The 22,348-nt window shown below is 38.4% G+C and overlaps 1 protein-coding gene across 1 annotated transcript; it reads left to right on the top strand.

The window, feature by feature from the left end:
* The first annotated feature begins 971 nt into the window (after positions 1-971).
* LOC141401924 (uncharacterized) lies at positions 972-22,110 on the top strand. The gene is made up of 2 exons (XM_073982492.1): positions 972-2,257; positions 21,144-22,110. The coding sequence occupies exons 1-2, from the start codon at positions 1,175-1,177 to the stop codon at positions 21,696-21,698; spliced, it is 1,638 nt and encodes a 545-aa protein (XP_073838593.1). The 5' UTR covers positions 972-1,174; the 3' UTR covers positions 21,699-22,110.
* The last annotated feature ends 238 nt before the right edge of the window (positions 22,111-22,348 follow it).

Genomic DNA, 22,348 nt, shown 5'->3' on the forward strand with positions numbered 1-22,348 from the left:
ACATCCATGCATATGCAAAACTACTTACAGACTTTATTTTGAATTTTTCTATTGCAAGACTTTGCACTCCGTACTGGGTTCCCCGCAACAGATGCGTAGCTGCTTTTTTGATTAATAATTTTTCATAACACATGGAAGTAAATTCAACTTTTTACATCGATCTTACCCGATAGGAAAGAAGAATATTAATTCTCTTATCCTTATGCTAGGTTTACATTTACGAAATGTCAATTCCACTGATTAAACGTCAAATGAAGTCCAATGGATTTCAGATTAGATATCATTTGACAAATACGCAAAGGAATTGACAGTTAAAATCCACTCGATTTCGTAAATGTACTATTATAACTACACTTTGTAATTAACAAAAATGTGCCTCATGTATTTGTATTTCATGCAGGTTTTACCGATGCATATAAGACCACCTAAAGGGGTCTTCAATACATATAAAACCTCTAAAAGGCTTCTCCTATAGACAAAAGACCACTTAAGGGGTGTTATGAATATAGAAACCCTCTTATAAAGGTCGCTGGAAAAAAAGAGGTAGATGATATAAAGGAAGCAGTTGAAATTAAATTCCTAATACCTATTTTCAGGTTTTACCGATACATATAAGACCACCTAAAGGGGTCTTCAATACTTATAAAACCTCTAAAGGGGTTCTCCTATAGACAAAATACCACTTAAGGGGTCTTATGAATATAGAAACCCTCTTATAAGGGTTGCTGGGAAAAAGAGGTAGAAGACATAAAGGAAGTAGTGGACATTAAGTTCCTAATACCTATTATCAAATGGATATCAATCGATCCCCATGCTATTAGCCCCATAGAACTAGTCATGTTTTTTTGCTTGCCATATTTTTTTTCGTTGATTAATGACGCTGCATATTAGTAAAAGCTTTCAGTACTCACTTTCATTCTCTTTCTCTACAACACTAACCGACACTAACCACTATAAATACTGCCAATATTAGTGCAGGTCTTTTAGTTGTGTCAAAAGCACTAAACGGAATAGTCAACAAAAACTATACGGCAAGAAGAAAGCACTCACTACCTGCTTTTATTCCCTTCTCCCAACCTTATTTTGTTTAAAAACAATTGTTTGATTATTTGCTATATCGAGTGGCTGTGACGGCGTGTTTGTTTATAATATTCCAAAATACGATACGATAATAATGGCTGACACTAATAACATTGAAATTAACAAAGATAGTGTTACGGCGCCAACGTCATCATCATTGACATCGATGACAACAACAACGTCAGCAGAAGCAGCAGAGGCAACAATGCAAACAAACACCTCAACTACCCACGAACAACAGCAACAACAAAACCCCCAACAACCAAATACCGATGAGAATAAACAAGAAGAAATTCTAACAAAACTTTCTCCAAAAGTTTGGCAAGCATATGAAAAGCTTGCAAGAGAACGAAACATTTGCTCTCCCTATAATTTAACCTGCAAACCGGTCTCTGGAGTTGGTGAGAATTCCTATGGTTTGATATTGCAAGTGTCTGTGAGAGAAGAATGTAATAATAACAAGAGTGCAAATGGTGGTAACACTACCACCGAGTTTGACATAACGGAAACGGAAGCAAAACAATCAAACAACCATTTTATTACAATTTTAAAGATTTCCCCCAAAAATCCGGCATATCGCGATCACAGTCACATACCCGAACTATATCAACGTGAAGTGTTTATGTATCAACAATTATTTGGGGAATATCAAAAGTTATGCGAAGAGGGAATGCAAGAAAAAACTAATGACCAGTATAAATTCGATATTGTACCTGAAATTCTATATGCATGTTTAGATCAATTCGATGAATTTATCATATGTGAAGATCTATCGTTGAGTGGTTATAGACAAAATGTACGCACAAAAATGCCAACCATAGATTTGGCGGCGGCCACATTTCGTTCGATTGCAAAAATGCATGCAATGTCATTTATTTTACAAGCCAAAAAGCCACAGGTTTTTCAACGTTTAATTGCCGGTTTCGAGGATAATCTATTCAATGAAAATATCGATCCGATTACTATTGAATTTGGTAAGAAATATATAAGAAAAACACGTGTAATGTTGGAACAAGATGGCCGGACATCTTCGACAAAACAAGTGGAAGCTTTACAAAAATTGGAGGATAATTTTAAACGGATTTCGCTGGAATGTGTCAATGGGCCAAAAACTGCACCATATGCTGTCGTTTGTCATGGTGATTTTTGGAATAATAATATGCTGTATAAATTCGATGTAAGTAGGAGGTTATCGAAAGTGCGATTCTCTAATTCATTTTTTGAGTTACCGACAATTGTCGGTAAAATTAAAATGCTCACAATTTCGGTAATTAACGATGTTTTCGGTAAGTTTGCGACGAATAAACAGCAGTCATAAAGTTCTACCGATAGCAAGAGTGTTGACAACTTTTATTTGAACTTTTCATTCATAATTTTGTGTTTTAATTTTACCGATTTTTTACTGACCTGTGTTACTTTCTGTAGATAAAAGACCTCCCAACGCACCATAAGCGGTATTTTATGGACGAGAGACCTTAAAAACATGTCTGCTCTTCTTAACGGGGTATTATATGGCTTGAAGACATCCCAAAGGGTTTTTTTATGGATAGAAGACCTTCTTAAGGGTATTTTATAGTCAGAATACCTAAACGGGATCTTATAGATTTCATGAAACAAATAAACCCACACTTTCTTTCATAAAAGGTCTATAGAAGCACCCTTTCTTTCATAAAAGGTCTATAGAAGCACCCTTTCTTTCATAAAAGGTCTATAGAAGCACCCTTTCTTTCATAAAAGGTCTATAGAAGCACCCTTTCTTTCATAAAAGGTCTATAGAAGCACCCTTTCTTTCATAAAAGGTCTATAGAAGCACCCTTTCTTTCATAAAAGGTCTATAGAAGCACCCTTTCTTTCATAAAAGGTCTATAGAAGCACCCTTTCTTTCATAAAAGGTCTATAGAAGCACCCTTTCTTTCATAAAAGGTCTATAGAAGCACCCTTTCTTTCATAAAAGGTCTATAGAAGCACCCTTTCTTTCATAAAAGGTCTATAGAAGCACCCTTTCTTTCATAAAAGGTCTATAGAAGCACCCTTTCTTTCATAAAAGGTCTATAGAAGCACCCTTTCTTTCATAAAAGGTCTATAGAAGCACCCTTTCTGTCATAAAAGGTCTATAGAAGCACCCTTTCTGTCATAAAAGTTCTATAGAAGCACCCTTTCTTTCATAAAAGGTCTATAGAAGCACCCTTTCTTTCATAAAAGGTCTATAGAAGCACCCTTTCTTTCATAAACGGTCTATAGAAGCACCCTTTCTTTCATAAAAGGTCTATAGAAGCACCCTTTCTTTCATAAAATGTCTTTAGAAGCACCCTTTCTTTCATAAAAGGTCTATAGAAACACCCTTTCTTTAATAAAAGGTCTATAGAAGCACCCTTTCTTTCATAAAAGGTCTATAGAAGCACCCTTTCTGTCATAAAAGGTCTATAGAAGCACCCTTTCTTTCATAAAAGGTCTATAGAAGCACCCTTTCTTTCATAAAAGGTCTATAGAAGCACCCTTTCTTTCATAAAAGGTCTATAGAAGCACCCTTTCTTTCATAAAAGGTCTATAGAAGCACCCTTTCTTTCATAAAAGGTCTATAGAAGCACCCTTTCTTTCATAAAAAGGCCTATAGAAGCACCCTTTCTTTCATAAAAGGGCTATAGAAGCACCCTTTCTTTCATAAACGGTCTATAGAAGCACCCTTTCTTTCATAAAAGGGCTATAGAAGCACCTTTTCTTTCATAAACGGTCTATAGAAGCACCTTTTCTTTCATAAACGGTCTATAGAAGCACCCTTTCTTTCATAAAAGGTCTATAGAAGCACCCTTTCTTTCATAAAAGGTCTATAGAAGCACCCTTTCTTTTAAAAGGATCCATAGATGAAAGGGTCTAGAAAAAGAGCACATCAAAATGTCCAGAAATCCTCTTAAAGAATATTCTATAGACATAACTATAAAACACCTTCTAAAGAGGTCTTATATAAATATAGGACCTCCTAAAGAGGTTTTCTAAAGGTAGAAGTCCTCTTAAAGGGATATTCTGTGGACACTTCTTAAGCCGACTATCTATAGATAGAATACCTATTCAATGGGTCTTCTATAGACAGAAGGCCTCTTCAATAGATAGAATACCTCCTACAGGACTCTTCTGTAGAAAGAATACCTCATAAAGTTGTCTTCTGTAGATAGAAGACCTCTTAAAGGGGTCTTCGGTTGAAAGAAGAACTCCTTAAGAGATTTTCTATAAACAGAAGATCTCCTAAGGGGATCTTCCATAGTCAGAAGGCTTCGTAAAGAGATCTTCTATAGTAAGAAAGCTTCTTAAAGAGATTTTCTATAGTCACAAGACTAAATGTGTCTTCTAAAGTGCAAAGACCTCGTTTAGAGGTCTTTTCTTGTTAAAAGATCTCCTAAAGAGGTCTTCTATAGATAGAAAAGCTTCTTAAGGGGGTTTCTATAGGTAGAAGACCTCCCAAATTGCTATTCTATAGATAGATGACCTCCTAGAGGGGTGTTTTATTGATAGACACACTCACTTTAAAAGAATCCAATTGGGAAGTTGCACGCTTCTTAAAGAGATTTTCTATAGTTAAAAGACCTCCTAAAGGGGTCGTCTAAAGTGCGAAGACCTCCTTTAGAGGTCTTTTCTTCATAAAAGATCTCATTAAGAGGTCTTCTATAGATAGAAAGCCTTCTTAAGGGGGTTTCTATAGGTAGAAGACCTCCCAAATAGCACTTCTGTTGATCGATGACCTCCTAAAGGGGTATTTTATTGATAGACACACTCACTTTAAAAGAATCCAATTTTTTTTTATTTTCGATAGGATGAACCGTTTTATATTCTTCGTGTTATTTTCAAGGGTTTGAACGATAATTTAATAATTTAGAACTGACTGAGGTTCTTTATAGGTTCAGATATCACTTTAGGTATCTCGAAGATACATATTTTACACTTACAAACTTGTGTTCCCCACAATGTATAATTTGTATGTTCTTCGGGATATATTTAATAGCTTAATAGTTGATTTCTGTCATCCAAGACCAATTTTATAGCCACCAGATATCATTATTTATTTATTTCAAAATTCATACATGATACAAAGCCTCAATGGCCAAATAAACGTATCTCAAGACAAAAAACCTGAGTTATAAAATAATAAATTCAATTCACTTAAATACATTAATATATTACAATTCATTATAATTTAAACGCAGATATATTTCTTCGGCTCCCCAGCCATAAAAACAGTTATAGAAGAAAAACAATAACAAAAAAAAAAGTCCAAAGAGTAGTAACTCAACATGTTCTGATTTTTCAAAGACTGACGTTTTATATGTGACTTGTATAAATATAAATGGATTATTGTACAAGTGGCCTTTGCATGTGTCCAAGGATTTTCAAACGAAAAGAGTTATTGGTGTGAGAAAAAATACGTAGTTCCAATGGTAAAAATTCCAAAACCGAGCAACTCTAACTAAGAAAGACCTAGACAATACATCTTTCCAAATCCTAGGAATAAAAATCTGAGGATTTCTAGTAGAGTTTAAAAAAGGGCCTTCTAAGGGCAAAAGGCACATTATACTTAATAAGATTGTAAAAAAGCAACACACAACGATATTTGACAAACATATCGAATGAGCACCCTAGAAAACGAATGACATGGCCAGACACATGACTACTTCGTCGAAGATTAAATAAAAAACGTGTAATAGTATTCACAATACGGTTCACGTTGTCAATATTGACGCCAATAGTGCCAGAATATACCTCAAGTCCATACAAAACTTGAGATAACAAAAGGGAATTCGCCAGTATTAACTTAATTCTGTAAGGAAGATATACATTTGATCCATAAACTCTACGCAACATGCCCCAGACTCTCCCAGATAAAGCATCAATATGGCTTCCAAATGTAAGATCACAATCTATAATTACACCCAAACACTTATGTTGCTGTACAAGGTCGATTTTAGTGCGATCCATGATGTCAATATTAGGCAATAAATGGTTATTGTTGCAAAAAAATAACGCCTTTGTCTTAGAAGGATTGACTTTTGAGGAATTCCTTGTCGCCCAACCAACAAAATAATTTAGATTTGAGTTTATATTACTTTCAAGAATGTTGATAGTATCACGTCTACTATTAAAGAGCAAGAATATATCATCTGCAAAAATAAAAGTAGAGCAAAAAGCAGAATTCGTATAACGATTAAGGTCATTCACATATAGGATAAATAGAAGGGGACCAAGTACAGATCCTTGTGGAACACCAGAGAACAAGGGTAGGCAACTAGACTGACAACCATTTAGAACAACAAACTGACATCTATCATACAAGTAGGAAAAAATTAGTTTACAGGCAGATTTTGAAAAGTTAAACTCATCTCTCAATTTTAATATAAGTGAGGTATAATCAATAGAATTGAAGGCTTTGGACAAATCTAAGGATATAAGGACACTAACCATATCATCATTAATGGCTTTACGAATGGAGTCCGTTAGTTGAAGCAATAAATGAGTAGTATTATGTCCCTTGCGAAAAGCAAATTGACACTCATTAATCCTACTTTCGCAAATCTGAAGCATTTGATTTTTAATGACATGCTCCATAATCTTAGATACCGCTGGCAAAATAGAAATTGACCTCAAGTCATCAGATTCCCTAACAGAACCTGATTTTGGAATCGGCACCACGCGAGCTGTCTTCCACGCAGATGGGAAAACCGATGTAGTCAAAATAGAGTTAAAAAGATTCAGTATAAGACCTGAAACATATGGAAATACAAGTTTAATGAAGGATATACATAGGCACGCCATCAATACCGACAGATTTAGAGGTAACCTTATTCATTGCTTCACAAAGCTCTTCTTCATTAATACAGCGAAAAAAAAGACGAATCAGCATCTAGGAAATCATCAACATTAAAAAATAAATCGTTAGATCCATCAGAAGCATTAGCAAAGAACTCATTGATCGCCTCATTGTTGTTTCCAACACAACCATGACTTCTTAGAACCTTTCAAAGCCTAGTGGAATCCATTCTCCCATAAAGCCTCGCATAATGCATTCTCCTCTCTTTGGGTATAACAGATTTTGCTTTGTTCCTGTACCTGCTATAGATCCGCCAGTTGTGCCGAGATGGATCCCTTTGGAAAGAAAGGAAAGCCAAATCCCTTATCGAAGTTGCAAACCTGACTCCTCTCGACGGCATCCAAGGATCACCCGAGTACCGAATTTCTTTCCTAGCAATAGGAACAAAGGAAAAAAGTTCATCGAAGAGAGAACATAAATAAGAACATTTAACATCCACGTCCGTACACTCTATAATCAAATTGTTATCAAAGGATGCAAGGAATGAAAATAAACCATCCCAATCAGTGTTCCTATAATCGCGGAATTCAACAAACTCTGGTAAAGGATTATAATTAATAGGGAGGGATGCAAAAATAAGAGCATGGTCAGAGATGGCAGGACACTGAACCTGATTTGCGTAGCTCAAAAGAGTGCAGTCACTGACTAACATGAAGTCAATCAGGGAAGTCGACCGACTACCTAAGTCAAAGTGTGTAGGGATTGAGTTGAGAACAATATTTAGATTCAATCCAGTACAAAGTGACCGAAACACGAAATAAATTGCAATTAAAATCTCCAACAGCTATTATATTAACATATTCGGCAAAAATGTCACAATGCCTGCTCTCAAAAACATCTATATTACCCGAAGGCAAATACACAATACCGAAAAGAAGTTTAGTATTAGAAAATTGCAACTCTATGAAAAGAGACATACAATGTTGAACTGAGGTTTTAAAAACACACTTGTATTGAAGACCCTTAGAAACATATATGGCAACACCACCACCTCTAGCGGATATCTGATACCCCGGTTACACTATTGAAGGTTAACCCACTGGGTTTAATAGATCCAGTGGGTTAATCTTTGCTGGTTACACTTAGCTTTTCGAGGATATAAACTGTCAGCTGATGTTTGTTTACGTATACATACAAAATAACTAATAAAGTCGTGTTTTACACTTTTACAATTTCTCGTATGAGATATCGTCCCCTCTTTGCTCATATTGGTATATTTTACGCACAGGGATGCATTTTGTATTATGGTATCAAGCGTACTTTTTGTTAAAAAAGTGCCTAATGTAAAAAAATAAATAATTTTATGATTTTCAAATAACTTTAGATTTATTAACTCCATAAAATCTCATGCGACCAATCGTATACGTGTAAAACACGACAAACTCTGTTGCAAAAACAGTTGCAATTTTTTGGTACTTTTTGAGTAGAGTTGGATTTTTTTGCACAAATGTCGAATACAACACTGTATTTTTGGTGGATTTGTGCCGGATTTAAAATAAACCCAGTCGTGAGAGGATATAATTTTTGTATGGCAAATCTGGTCAGATTTGACCAGATTAAGCAATAAATCCTCATGAAGTGGGTTAACCCGCCAAAAAGTGTAACCGTACTATGACGGTCATTACGACACATGTTGAAGCCTGAAATAGAAACAGAAGAATCCAATATATCAGACGAGACCCATGTCCCAGAAATAGCAAAACTATCAAATGTATTATCTGTCAAAATAAATTTAATTTCATCAAATTTAGTAGTAGGTTTAATTCTACTGCAATTTAGATGAGCAATTTTTTAATTGTTACTTCTTCTTCTTTATTTGCCAACCCGTATTCGGGTGTTAGCGATCATACAATTATGTGTTACATTGTTAACAATTCAATATGCATGTATATGTATATATGATTTATTATATTATAGAGAGGTTCCTATTCTTTGCGGCATTCAGGAGGCTTCTTTCGTCTTGTAGACCCGTCCATTCTTGGATGTTTCTTATCCATGATGTTTCTTTTCTGCCTCTCGGTCTTCTTCCCTCTATAGTTGTTTGAATAATGGCTTGGAGCAGCTTATATTTTTCATTACGCATTACATGTCCTAAGTAGGATGTTTTTCGGCTTTTTATATTGCGTATAACTTCTCGTTCGACATTCATCCGTCGTAGCACTTCTTCATTTGAAATGCGGTCTGTCCAGCGAATTTTTAGGATACGGCGATAAATCCACATTTCAAAAGAATTAATTCGTTTTTCGTCTGCTAGCTTTAGCGTCCAGGTTTCGGCAGAGTATAATAATACTGAAAATATGTAGCATCTGACAAAACGTATTTTTGTTGATAGACTTATGTCATGGCTGGTCAGCGTTCTCTTATATTTAGAAAATGCGTTTCTCGCTGCTTCAATTCGACATTTGATTTCGCTTGACATATCCCATTGTTCGTTTATCTGTACTCCTAGATATTTGTATGTTCTTACTCTTTCTATTTGTGTGTTATTTATTATCATTGGTACATTACTATCTACATGTTTTCTGCTGACAATCATATATTTTGTTTTTCTTATGTTGATTTTTAACCCATATTTTTCACTAGTCTTCATAAGTGCATCTACTAGTCGTTGTAATCCTGCTAAGCTGCTTGCCAGTAATGTGGTGTCATCAGCGTAGCGAATGTTATTGATGAGGATATTGTTTATACTAATACCAATGTTCTTGGAAGCTATTGATTCTTGAAATATTTTTTCTGAATATAGATTGAACAGAAGTGGTGACAAAATACATCCTTGCCTTACACCCTTTGAAATTGGGATATTGTCAGATAATTCACCATCCACTTTAATTTTTGATACTTGTTTCCAGTATAGATTTTGAATACATCTTTTATCGCATTCTTCTAGTCCAATATCCGTTAAAATATTCATTAGTTTATCGTGTTTCACGCTATCAAATGCTTTCTCGTAATCCACGAAGCAAAGAAATACGTCCTTTTGAACTTCGCGACATTTTTGTACTAGAACCTGAACTGCAAGCAATGCTTCCCGGGTACCCATGCCTTCTCTGAATCCAAATTGTGTCTTACCCATATGCATCTCGCATAATGGGTATATTCGTCGGTGTATTATTTTTAAAAAGATTTTTAAAGCATGGCTCATAAGGCTAATTAGTCTGAAATCGCCGCACGAATTCGCATTATTTTTCTTAGGTATGGTTACAAATGTCGATTCCAGCCAGTCTTGAGGGTATTGTCCTGTAGAGTAAATTTGATTGAATAATCTCAATATTAATTGTATATTTCTTCCTTCTATTAATTTGAGTACTTCGGTGGGTATTTCATCCGGACCCGTTGCTTTTTTGTCTTTCATGGATTTTATAGTTGATTTTAATTCCTCCTCTGTAATGGGTCTTATCGTTACACCGCTTTGATGTTCTATATTTTGTAGTTGTGTTCGACTTTCGTCTGTGAAAAGAGCTTTTATATATGTTTCCCACAGTTTTTTCTTATCCGCAATTTCATAATGGGCTATATTATTCTCATCAAAGAGAAATGTGGATGATTTTCTGGAATATATCCCGGATGCCTCTTTCAATTTTTTATGGAGATTGAAATCGTCGTGGAGATTTTGTAATCTTTCAATTTCCTGGCATTGTTTTTGTATTTGTGCATTTTTTGCAGCCCGAGTTGCGATTTTTATTTCCTGATTTATTTCCCAGTATTTTTCATAATTTATGTTCTTGTATTTCCTTCTTTCTTTGCGTAGAGCTCGTATTTCGTCTGTTATCCATGCCTTTTCTCTATTAGACGCTGAAGTACCTAACATATTTATAGTTATATTGTTGATGAATCCTTTAACATCATCCCATATATTTTCGCTATCTTCTACGATGTTATTCAATTCCGCGTTTAGTCGGGTTTTTATCGAGTGTCTCGTTTCATCATTAAGTCTATCAAAATTAACTTTCTTCTGCGGTTTTTTCTTTCGTGTGATTGCCAGTTTTATGTGTATTTTGCAAAGTAAAAGGATATGATCTGAGGGAACGTCAGCGCCAGGATATGTGGAACATTTGCTCACACAGGAAGCATATCTCTTATTTATTAAGATGTAATCTATTTGGTTTCTCACAATATTTTCACTGTTATCTTGTGGCGACTTCCAAGTATACAAACGCCTCGGATGGAGGCAAAACAGCGTATTAGTAACTTTGTATTTATACTCTTGGCAGAATTGAATTAATCTCTCGCCTCTTTCGTTTCGTTTACCTAAACCAAATTTTCCTGTTACATCAGTTGTTTCTTCCTTGCCAACTTTTGCATTAAAATCTCCCTGGATTATTGTAATTTCGTGTTGTTTCGTCATTGTCAATAATTTTTCCACATCAGTATAAAATTGTTCTACTTCCTCATTGCTACCATCACATGTAGGTGCATAAACTTGTATTACATTTATGTTAATCGGTTTTGCGGATAATTTAATCATCATTATTCTGTCCGACACTGGGAAAAATCCTGTGACGCTGGGTGCAATATTGTTTTTTACTAGTATAGCAACACCTTTTCTGTGGATTCCATCAACGTTGCCTGAGTGATAAACCTTGGTGTTCTCCGAGAAGAACTCTGAGCTTTCAGTCCACCATGTCTCACTTATACCCAATATATCTATTTGTAGCCGTTTCATCTCGCTTATGGTATTATCAAGTTTTCCAAGCTCATAAAGACTTCGAACATTCCATGTTCCGATGTTAAGTTTTGTTTTACCTCCGGGGATTCTTAGCACCCTCGTTTGGCCGGAGACTGAGGGCCGATTGTTATTTTGTGTTTCCATTTTCATTGTATGATTTTCATGGGATATTACTTTAGTGGTTTCCCGTTGCCTTCTAAAGGGTTTAGAGTTTCCATCTCTGTATACAGCCGCTCCTCCTGGAATTCAGACGCTGTTTGCTGCCGCCAATCCTTTGGTCAGACGCTGCCATTTTCCATTTTATTTTCTTTTGGTTCGCCCCGCATATTTTATTTCTGCGGTACCCGCCATATCTGATGAGCGTTCCCCTATCCACCACCTGGGGAGGCGTCCGATGGGAGAGAAAAAGATGGAAAAAAAATAACTCCGCACGGAATTGTTACTATATGGATGCAAAACATTTTTTAGATATGAGTTACCGCTCTCTATTGGACCGAGGTTTTCGTTAAAAGACATCAAAAGCATAGCCGTCAGGGAGCCAAGCAAAGAAACATAAATGCGAGAGATTTATGAGATTTTTTTATAAACATATTTCACTCTGATTTTACAACTCATCGCAAACACTAAAAATGAGATCATACAATAAAATATCAACTATGTATATGTATACGACAGCAAATAAAGCAATAGAACCAGGATGCAACGAAAAAAAACCCTCATAGAGGCAAAATGGAAATTCAAAAGCAGTTACAGTTGTATCCAGGTTTTACATTGTGGGAAAATCTTAAAAAAATAGATAAATCAACTATGACTCGTCAATAGTAAGGAACAACCAGAAACATCACGTTCAATTTGTTTACCATCAGGCAGAATAATTTTTGCTTTAGCTTTATCTCCATTAATTATTCTATACTTCGAGATAATATTCTGCCGACGAAGCTTATTACAAACAACATTCAAGTTACTAGCCTCAGGGGAAAAGTGGTCATTCAAGAACAACCTTCTTGCAACATCTCCGCCATCAGCTGGCAGAATATCAGAGACCTTTAAGGATCGACTCCTAAAATATTGCCGCATGATTTCATCTCGGAGTTCTACCAAAATATGCTTCTTGTTATTAATGTAACAAGCTAAAACGACATCACGACGTTCCAAATTCACATTAAAAAACGCTGCTATAGAAATCAGAATTTCGACCAAATCATTTAAGCCGTCAGGAAGTCCACTAATAAGAAAATCTGCATGATTCAATCTACGGTGCAAAGCATTATTTTCCGCTTTTAGGAGTTTATTCTCATCCTCCAGTGCTTTAACCGACGTTTTAACAGCAGCAACTTTCTCATTGCACCTTGCAATATCATTCATAATTTCATTAAGGCAGGACATCATTTGCGGACTCGTGTTTTCAATAGCTTTCTTAATTGAGCTCAGCTCTCCCTGATGCACAGCAGTGAAAGAATCCAGTTTCTTGTTGATATTTTGTAAGTCATCCGACGTTGCAATACGGCTATTACGGTTTTTATCGAGGCTGGATTCACAAGTGGTGCAGATAAAGGCACTCACTCTAATTGCCTTAAGTGCAGCAAGTTCCTTTTCACTTAAGTTTGCACAGGGTCCATGCACCCATTTACCACAAATATTGCATTGAATAGAGCCTGGGGTTCTAGTCACAGGTTCATTACATTTACCACATAATGTTTGTTTCTTTGTTGCAGACATATTGTTTAACAACACAAATGAGAATGACAGGAAAAAACAGCAACAACAGCGAGGCACTTCCAGTCAAAGGAAAGAGAAACAGCACAATAGCAAAGAATAAAATAATTGCGTAACGCAGTCAAAATTTATATTTTCAAACCAAAGTATTTGACTGAGATATTCTTTGAATTTCAATTTGCCGGTACAAAATTTCCACAAAAATATTCGATTGTTTACAAAAGGCCACAGTTGATATTTATGATAAAAAAACAATTAAGCGATCAGCTGTAAACCGGACAGACGTTTACTCAGACATAGGGTTGCCAACGTTTTTCTATGCGTTATGTTTCCTTATTAATACCCCGTGGACTTTATAGCATCCTTAGAATCACTTTTATTTAATTTTCTGACTTTTAAAACTCCCATAGAAGACTTCAGGAACCTCGAAGGGTCATTTTCAAAACCTTAGACAAACTGAGATATCAGATAACAGTTTAGGAGCCTTGAAAGCCATACTTAAATCCCGGAATTGTTATTTTCGCAGCATGGATCGTTTTTATATTATTTGAGTTATTTCTTGTGTTTGAAGGAAGTGACTGAAATCATGGGGGTTATTCTGAACGAAAATTGTCCGTGTGTTTTTCACTTTCTCCCTTAAACTGAAACGGTGGAAAGACAAAATTCAAATTTTTCGTTCAGAGGACCCCCCCATATATGGCTTTAGTTATTTTGGGATCTCGAAGGACCATTTTTAAAGCTCGCAGAGTTTATTTTCGCCGCAATCGGTAATTTTTATGATATATTTAATGGCTTGAAAATTGATTTCGGTCATTTACGACCATTTTATGGCCCCCAGATATCATTGATCACTTCATGAGACTCGAAGGAGAATCACTTTTATTTAATTTTTGGACTTATTAAACTCATTCTAGGGGTCTAGAGAAGGCTTTAGCAAACTCGAAGGACCATTTATATAACCTACAAGTCGCTGATATGGTTTAGAAAACACTCTAGGAGCCTTGAAAGGCCACACATAAACCCCGAAATCATTAATATTGCCAGAATGAAACGTTTTTATATTCTTCTTGTTATTTTTATGGATTTGAAGGATTTTTCTTATAACGCAGATGTCATTTACGGCTTAATTTCACTTAAGATATCTCGAAGGACCATTTTCAACCTCAAAGATTTTTTCGCGACAATGTTTAATTGTATGTATGTATGTTTTTCGGGGTATATTTAATGGCGTTAAAATAGATTTCTTTCAACCAAGACAAATGTTATGACCCCCATATATCATTACGGCTGCAGAGATCACTTCATGAGACACAAAGGACCTTTAATAGATCCGAAGCATCACTTATAGTTATTTTTCGCTAATTTAAGACTTTTAAAACTCATTCTAAGTGTCCAGAGAGGTCTCTTGCAGACTCGAAGGACCATTTCCATACCTAAAATTCACTGGGATGGTACGTAAGGTTAGGTTAGGTTATAGGATGCGCAGCTGCTGTATGGGCAGCCACTCCACTCGGAGACCTTGAGGTCCATTGTGTTCATCCTGGATATTGAAAAACTGGTTGAAGATATTCTGGTGTGATGTAGATGCGTAGGTGTGACTGTTGTTGTGTATAGATGAAGATTGTAGGTGATGTGGTTGTGGATGTAGGTTCTGGGGGTTCTGAGCTTGTGTGTGTATGACTGTTCGGCATCTTAGTTAGTGGTGGTGATTGTTGATGGATTGATGGTTATGGATGTGATTTAAATGTGCATATGGATTTAGATGTGCATATATTAGAGAGAATTTGTAGATGTAGACTATGGGTGTGTAGATGAGACCATAGGTGTGGTGATGTGGTGTGAAGGTGTTGTCTGTGGATGAGAAGCAATTAGCGGTACGTTTGTAAAGGTAAGAAGAGTTGTTGAGACTATAGTTGTGGTGATGTTGTTGATTAGATATGGAAATATGTAGTAAATATTGTTAGTATTGAGGTGGTGAAATTGGGTGAGATGTAGGTGGGATGCGTTAGACAATGCTACTGTGTAGAGGTAGTGTTTGTCGCATTCCCAGTACGTTGGAGCCATTTCAGGCCTTTAGCTAGGTGAAGTAGGTTGGACGGCTCTGCTTGGCTAAATGCTGTTAGTGATTGGATGGTATGTAACCCCATGGTACACAGTCTTCTGGAAATGAGCATAGGACAGCGGCATAAAAGGTGCTCAATCGCCTCTATTTCTTCCTCATCCTCGCAAAGCCTATAGTAGTCGGCCAAGTCTTCTTCCCATTTACTCGTCATGGATCTTGTTCTGCAGTGACCCGTGATGATCCCCACTGCTAGTTTCAGGTCTGGTTCCCTCATTGAGAGCAATGAGGCGGTTCTTGTCTTCTACGGGACTGGCCAGATTGCCCTTGATGTGCTGCAGCTGGGGAAGTTTTGCCAGTGTTGGCAGAGTTTTTCTCGACCTTTTTGTATTTTTCAATATTTTGTGACTCCGATCCGCAGCGTGCCAGTTCGTCGGCTGCCTCGTTTCCCTCGATGTTGCAATGCCCTGGGACCCAACACAAGGTGACTATTGATTTTAGTGGCTCCAAAGCGTGTTTGCAATCCAGAACTGCCGCGGTCTTAATATAAAGGGACCAGAGAGATTTTAGGGCAGCTTGACTATCAACAAAGATAGTCACCGGTCCAGATATATCCCCTCTCATGTTGTTAATAAGTTCCGCGGCCTTCCTGATCGCAAAGATTTCAGCTTGGAAGACACTGCAATATTCGTTCAGCTTGTATGAAATACGTAGCTCCAGGGAATTGCTATAGACACCTGCTCCTGTGCCTGTTTCCATCTTAGAGCCGTCGGTATAAATCTCTATACCGTCTAAAGGTGGGCTACTAAGTGTCCAATCATCCCTATGGGGTATATGCACCTTCGTTGCCTCGAACGACATTTTTGGTGACATATAGTCACTAATGTTCCCCGAGGCCGTTGGTAGTCCGAATCGACGTAGGATTGCAGTTCGTCCGTGTTCGGAACTGCGCCATGAACCTAGCTCCTTCAGCCGAAGGGCACTCATTGCTGCCAGTTACTGCACTACTAGGTCCAGTGGGTGTAGATCTAGTAGCACATTTAAGGCAGCTTGTGGAGTGCTCCTCATGGCACCAGTTATTAGAAGTGATGCCGCTCTTTGGACGCTGTTCAGTTTGTTTAGATATGTCGTTTTGTTCAGAGCATTCCACCACACCAGAGAGCCATAAGTAAGAATTGGGCGAACAATGGCGAACAGACCCCAACTCTTACTACTAGAGCTATTAGACCACTCTTGGTGCGCTCCTCGACGTTCCTTTTCCACGTGAGTTGGTGGTCAAGGATGATGCCGAGGTATTTGGCTTCCGAAGAGAGTTCAAGACTAACTCCATCCAGCACTGGTAGGGTGAATGGTTTGACCTTCCTTTTATTTGTGAACAATACTAGCTCTGTTTTCGATGTGTTCACTCCGAGTCCGTTGTTAAGTGCCCATCTAGATAATTTGACTAGAGCTCCTTGCAAGAGTTCTGATAGTGTCTGTGGGAACTTCCCACTGAACATGATGACGACGTCATCTGCATACGCGATCGTCTTTAAGCGCTGCCTATCAAAATCCTTGAGTATTTAATTTATCACTAGAAGCCACAGTAGTGGTGATATGACACCACCTTGAGGTGTACCTCTAGTGACCTGCTTCCGAATGGAACTCCACCGATGCTTGAGTTGATTATTCGGCTACTGAGCATGCCGTCAATCCAATTGACCAGTATAGTCGAGACACCTAGATTTATTAGAGAGCGGTGTATGGATTCGAGTCTGACGTTATTGAAGGCTCCCTCTATGTCGAGAAATGCCGCTAGCGTATAGTCCGAGCCATCCATATTTCTCTCAATATGTCCAACTACCTCGTTAAATGCTGTTTCCACCGATTTGCCTTTTAGGTAGGCATGTAGGGCGGAACTTAGGTCTGTGGCTGAAAACTTGGCTCTAATGCCAAGGTCTATAGTCTTTTGGAAGTGTGTGGCTTGACTTCCCCGCTTTAGGGATGTATACCACAGTCACTTCACTCCATAGAACCGGTATGTACGATAAACACAAACAAGCCCTGAAGATAAGTACCAGATGTGGAATCAGTGACTCCAAGGCATTGTGTAGCATTGCGGGTATGATTCTATCTGGTCCGGGTGATTTAAAGGGCTTGAAAGTGTTTATGACCCATCTTATTTTTGGCTGACTGATGATCTCATCAATAGCACTCACATCTGCATCTACGGTGGCATGGTTATGTATCGTTGGAACGTCAGTTAGTTCTGATACATCCATGCAGTTAGGGAAGTGAGTGGTAGCAAGGAGATCTAGAGTCTCTAGGCCGGAGTTAGTCCATGTGCCGTCAGACCGTTTAATACTACCAATGGTTTTCGGGTCCTTTGATAGTACTTTACGGAATCTAGCCACGTCCTTTACTCCTTCTATCGTCTCACTAAAGCAAATCCAGGATTTGCGTTTAGCCTTCTTAATTTCACTGTTGTATTTATTGAAAGATACTCTGTAGTTCTCCCAATCGGTTGACAACTTTGACTTATTTGCTTTATTATGAAGCCTCCTACTAATCTTCCTTAGATTGGCAAGATCTTTTGACCACCAGGCCGGTTGGTTTCTCCTACCAGGGTGAGTTAGTGGGCAGGAGGTCTCATAGCTGTCCACCAGAACCTTTGTTACATGTTTTATAGCGTTATCAACTTCTGCGGCTGTTGTAGGATGACAGGGTACCCCCAGCATTGAAGTTGCTAACTCTGAAAACTTGTCCCAATTGGATTCCTATGTGGTGGTTGACGAATTCCATCAACAGAGACTTTGAAAAGTATCTTCCTATGATACGAAAAGGAGCAATCTTCGGATACCTTCCAGTCAGTGATGTGGGAATCGTCTTTGTTTACGAGGGTTATATCAATAACTTCCTCCCTTATACTGTTTTGGAAAGTACTTTCATTTCCCCTGTTGCATATTCTCATGTTATGTTTTAAGATAAATTCGAAAATGGACTCACCCCGTGCATTCGTGTCACTGCTACCCCAGTGGAAGTGATGGGCATTGGCATCGCACCCCGGGTGGGTCAGGGCTCTCGTATGGCATGTAAATTGACGCAAAGATGGTAGATTTTTGTGACACATCTTGCATTTTTACAGCCGTTATATCTCATGCGCTGAAATTAGAGAGAAACATTAAATTCAAGTTCTTCTTTGCAACTATACAGGTTCTTACCTTGTCTCCGTTGGATGTGGCGAAGATAGTATAGTTGCTATCGCTTAGCCCAGCAACCTTATTTTTATATAAATAGGGTTCCTGGACTAAAGCGATATCAACTTCTGACTTTGAGAGGGAGAGTAGAAGTTCAACAGCAGCCGCTTTGCGGTGATGCAGGTTAATCTGCATAATGCAAAGCGGCTGCTGCCGTCGTTCCTTTACTGTCTTTGACCTAGACGGAATCTTATCCATCCTAGGCCAAAGTGCAGTTTCCCCTCTCGAGCCCGCAGGTATTCCTGCCCTTGTGTGTCAATTGACACCCTTATCGCCATACCCTCACCCTCCGGACTATGGCTGATGAGCTTCCATGAGCTGGTCTGGAGGTTAGGGTTCTGTCTGGTAAGTATTGTCAGAATCCTTGTTGGGTCCACCGCAGGCGGGGGTACCCACGCCGACAATACCTTTCTTCTGGGGATCTCGTCTACACCCACAGCCGCCAATTGGCAGCCCTCCCAGAGTTCACCAAGGCCGTCTATTGTGTTGACCAGGAAGTTTAAGGATTCCTTGTTCTCACAACAGACGATCCTGATGCCTATGCACTCCCGAATTGTGTGTGCTTGGGAGGCTCCCCTTCGCCAGCTAACACTATCTCACGCAGCTGATTTTCAATCAGCCGCCAGTGCTTGTCGTTGATCCTGCATTCAGGATCCGCTCTGTCGATGACCGCTACGCGCAATTCATCTGGCACAAGCGGTCTGACAGTCCTTCTATTCCCCGTCCCGCTACTCTTGGGAGGAGAGCTAGGAGTCACCTTGTGACTTAAGTTGGCCTTAGAGGTTGCCTTAGTATTGGTGGACTTCTCGCTCTCGTTCCCTTGGTAACAGACAGAGGAGGTGGATGGCTTGGAGTCCTGTTTCGGGATGGGTCTTTTGGCCTTAGGGTGTGGTTCCTCCGTAGATCTAACCCTCTTCACCGGATTTCTCGATGAAGAGGGGTCGGAAGATGCCACACTCGCAGGTATATATTCCGTCGTCGGGACAGGCATCCCAGTTCTCTCCTCTTTTAGGGGCTTCCTACTTAGGAATTCAGGCTCTCCTGGAGGCTGAATCAAGTCACCATCACTCTTGATTTGACCTTTGCAGGTAGTGGGAGTGGATGATGACGTTGACAGCAGTATCTTGTCGACCATCTGGATAAGGGAGAGCCTATCAATCTCAGGATTTCTCCTGGGTAGGTGAGGGTACTTCTTTTCGAATTTGCTCACCACCCTGAGATTAATCCTGATTAACTTGCAGTCCCTTACCGAGATGGCCAAAGATTCCATACCGATGCACTTCCTAAGGTAGTTTAAGGACCTTCGATAAGCCCCTTTATCCTTCGTCAGTCGACCTGCTGTGTTGCCTGGGGTAGTGGGGACTTTGTCGTCCAAAGCCTTGGTCGTTGTCGAACTTTGTCGCCCGAGGCCTTGGTCGTGGTACCCTCCTCAGTGGCATTCTGTCTGTGCAAGGTTGGCTTATCGGCTTCGGCCGATGTACAAGTATCCCGGGTTAGTGATGGTTCCATATCCGCAAGAATTGTAGTTTCCGTTGAGCCCGAGAACAGTTTATCTGTGACTGCAGCTGCTGGAACAACTGTGTTGTTTAGTTCGTCGTCAGATAAACTGTCCTCGGTCTCTTCAGAAACACAACTCCGACTAGGGCCTGGGGAAACCATCCTCTCCAGCATGGTCAGGGGCTGCCTACTCTGCTCGGCAAGACTGTCCTCAACCAGTCCTATGTTTGGTGGCTCTAGTCCGTCCCCTCCCGAAGATCATGTTCTGTCTGGTGTGGTAGTCGTATCATAGTCCATGGGCGTTGCGGTTTTGTCGGCATCTTTAGTTTTCGGAGTTTTTGGTGGTTTTGTGTTATTTTTGTGATCAATACGTCATTGAATGGATGGAGGCATGGAGGTCAACCATGGCATAGCCCTCCTTTACCATGGCAAGGACTTGTCAACTAAGCCTGTACTGCATTGAGGCGCCCAGGTATTTCAATGAGGCTCCGTTCTACTACAGTAGGTACCCTTACTGCAAACCTTGAACACCGATAAGCACGGGGATCTCTGTTCCGTAGGAGATCACTACGTGGGTAACCTTTGGTCGACCACAATTTCCTCGGCCCAGTTTCCAGAACTAGGTGGGGGAGATTGTGGCCTTAAGCCCTCGCATCGCTTCAAGATTGTTACCCCTGGCGAGGGGGGATGGTATGTAAACCCGACAATCTTTATGAACAGTTTCTTCGTGTTAGTTTAAATGGTATAAAGGACATTTTTTATAATTTAAAACTGACAGAGGTCATTTATGGCTTGAAGCATGACTTTAGGGATCTGGAAGGACCGCATTTAAACAACGAATGGGTCATTTTTATGTTGTTCATGGTATATTTAATGGCTTGAAAGTGGATTTCTTTCATGCAAGACCAATTGTATGGCCTCAGATATTTCATTAGGACATTCGTTATAGGTTAATAAAGTCCTTTTGAGCCATGCTTCTACTTTACATAAAAATATTATTAATTTTTTTTCTTTTCTCACCCTCTCACTTTTTAGGAACACACCAATGAAGCCATTTCAGCCAAATTAATTGATTTCCAATTATCCCGTTACGCCTCGCCTGTTGTCGATTTAATGCATTATCTTTGCACGAGCACCGATAGGGATCTGCGCAAAAAACATTTCAAAGAACTGCTGGACATCTACTATGAAACTCTAACGGCTCACATAGAATATTATGGATTGCAAATGGAACAAATATATCCGAGGGAAATCTTCTTACAGCATCTTAAAGAGTTTGGTATTTTTGGATTTTGTATTGCGTCATTTTCGATACCATTCTTTATAGCAAATTCCAATGAACTACCCGATTTGGATGAGGCTTCCACAGCAATACGTAATATATCATCATCGGAGAATTCCGATGAGGAAGATGTAAAGGATGTGCCAAATGAAACGAACAAACAAACGAATGCCAAGAGACGCAAAGAGCTGCTGGATGAATATGATATGTTGACCGAAAGGACCTTGCCGATATTTAAGAAACGTATGTGTGGTCTAATTAAAGATTTGGAAGAATATGAAATGCTGGAAAGGGTTTTGAAATTGTAAAAAAAAATGGAACAGAGTTTCATACCTTTAGATAAATGGCCCACAAATGTACCATGGACATGTTTCCTTACTTGTCTGTCGGTCGGCATCACCAGTATTAGATATTTATTGTTTTCCTTTTTATTTCTCTTTTGTTGTTTGTTTGTTTATCTTTTTGTATTACTAAAGTATATTGTTGTTGTTTTTTTTCTGTTTTGTTTTTATATATATCATTTCTATAAATAAATTACAAAAACACAAACTTTTATTTTTTATTATAATTATTTAAAAATTAATTATGTATATTCTTCTTCTTTTTACTACCTTCATTTCTATTCTGTTTTCTTTAAAAAATATGTTTTTATGTATGTAATTATGTATATAGTATATGTATGTAATAATAAATAGCACACCAAAGTTACAAAAACAAAAATGGAAAACAACCAAACCAATGTCTAAAAACCTTTGCTCTGTTCCAGAACCGTTTTTACTACGATAACAACTTTTCCTTTATGTTATTGAAAACAAAATATTAAAAATTAGTACATTCTTCCAGTTCTGGAACAGACCACTTATTTGGAAATGGGAGAATTTGTTCATGTTTTTCCTTTATAAATGGAGAAGTTTGGAATAGGTATTTTTAGGAGATCTATCTCACAACACAACCTAAG

The sequence above is a fragment of the Musca autumnalis genome, unplaced genomic scaffold, assembly GCF_047663935.1.
Source record: "Musca autumnalis isolate F117 unplaced genomic scaffold, ASM4766393v1 scaffold_4, whole genome shotgun sequence".
NCBI lineage: Eukaryota > Metazoa > Arthropoda > Insecta > Diptera > Muscidae > Musca > Musca autumnalis.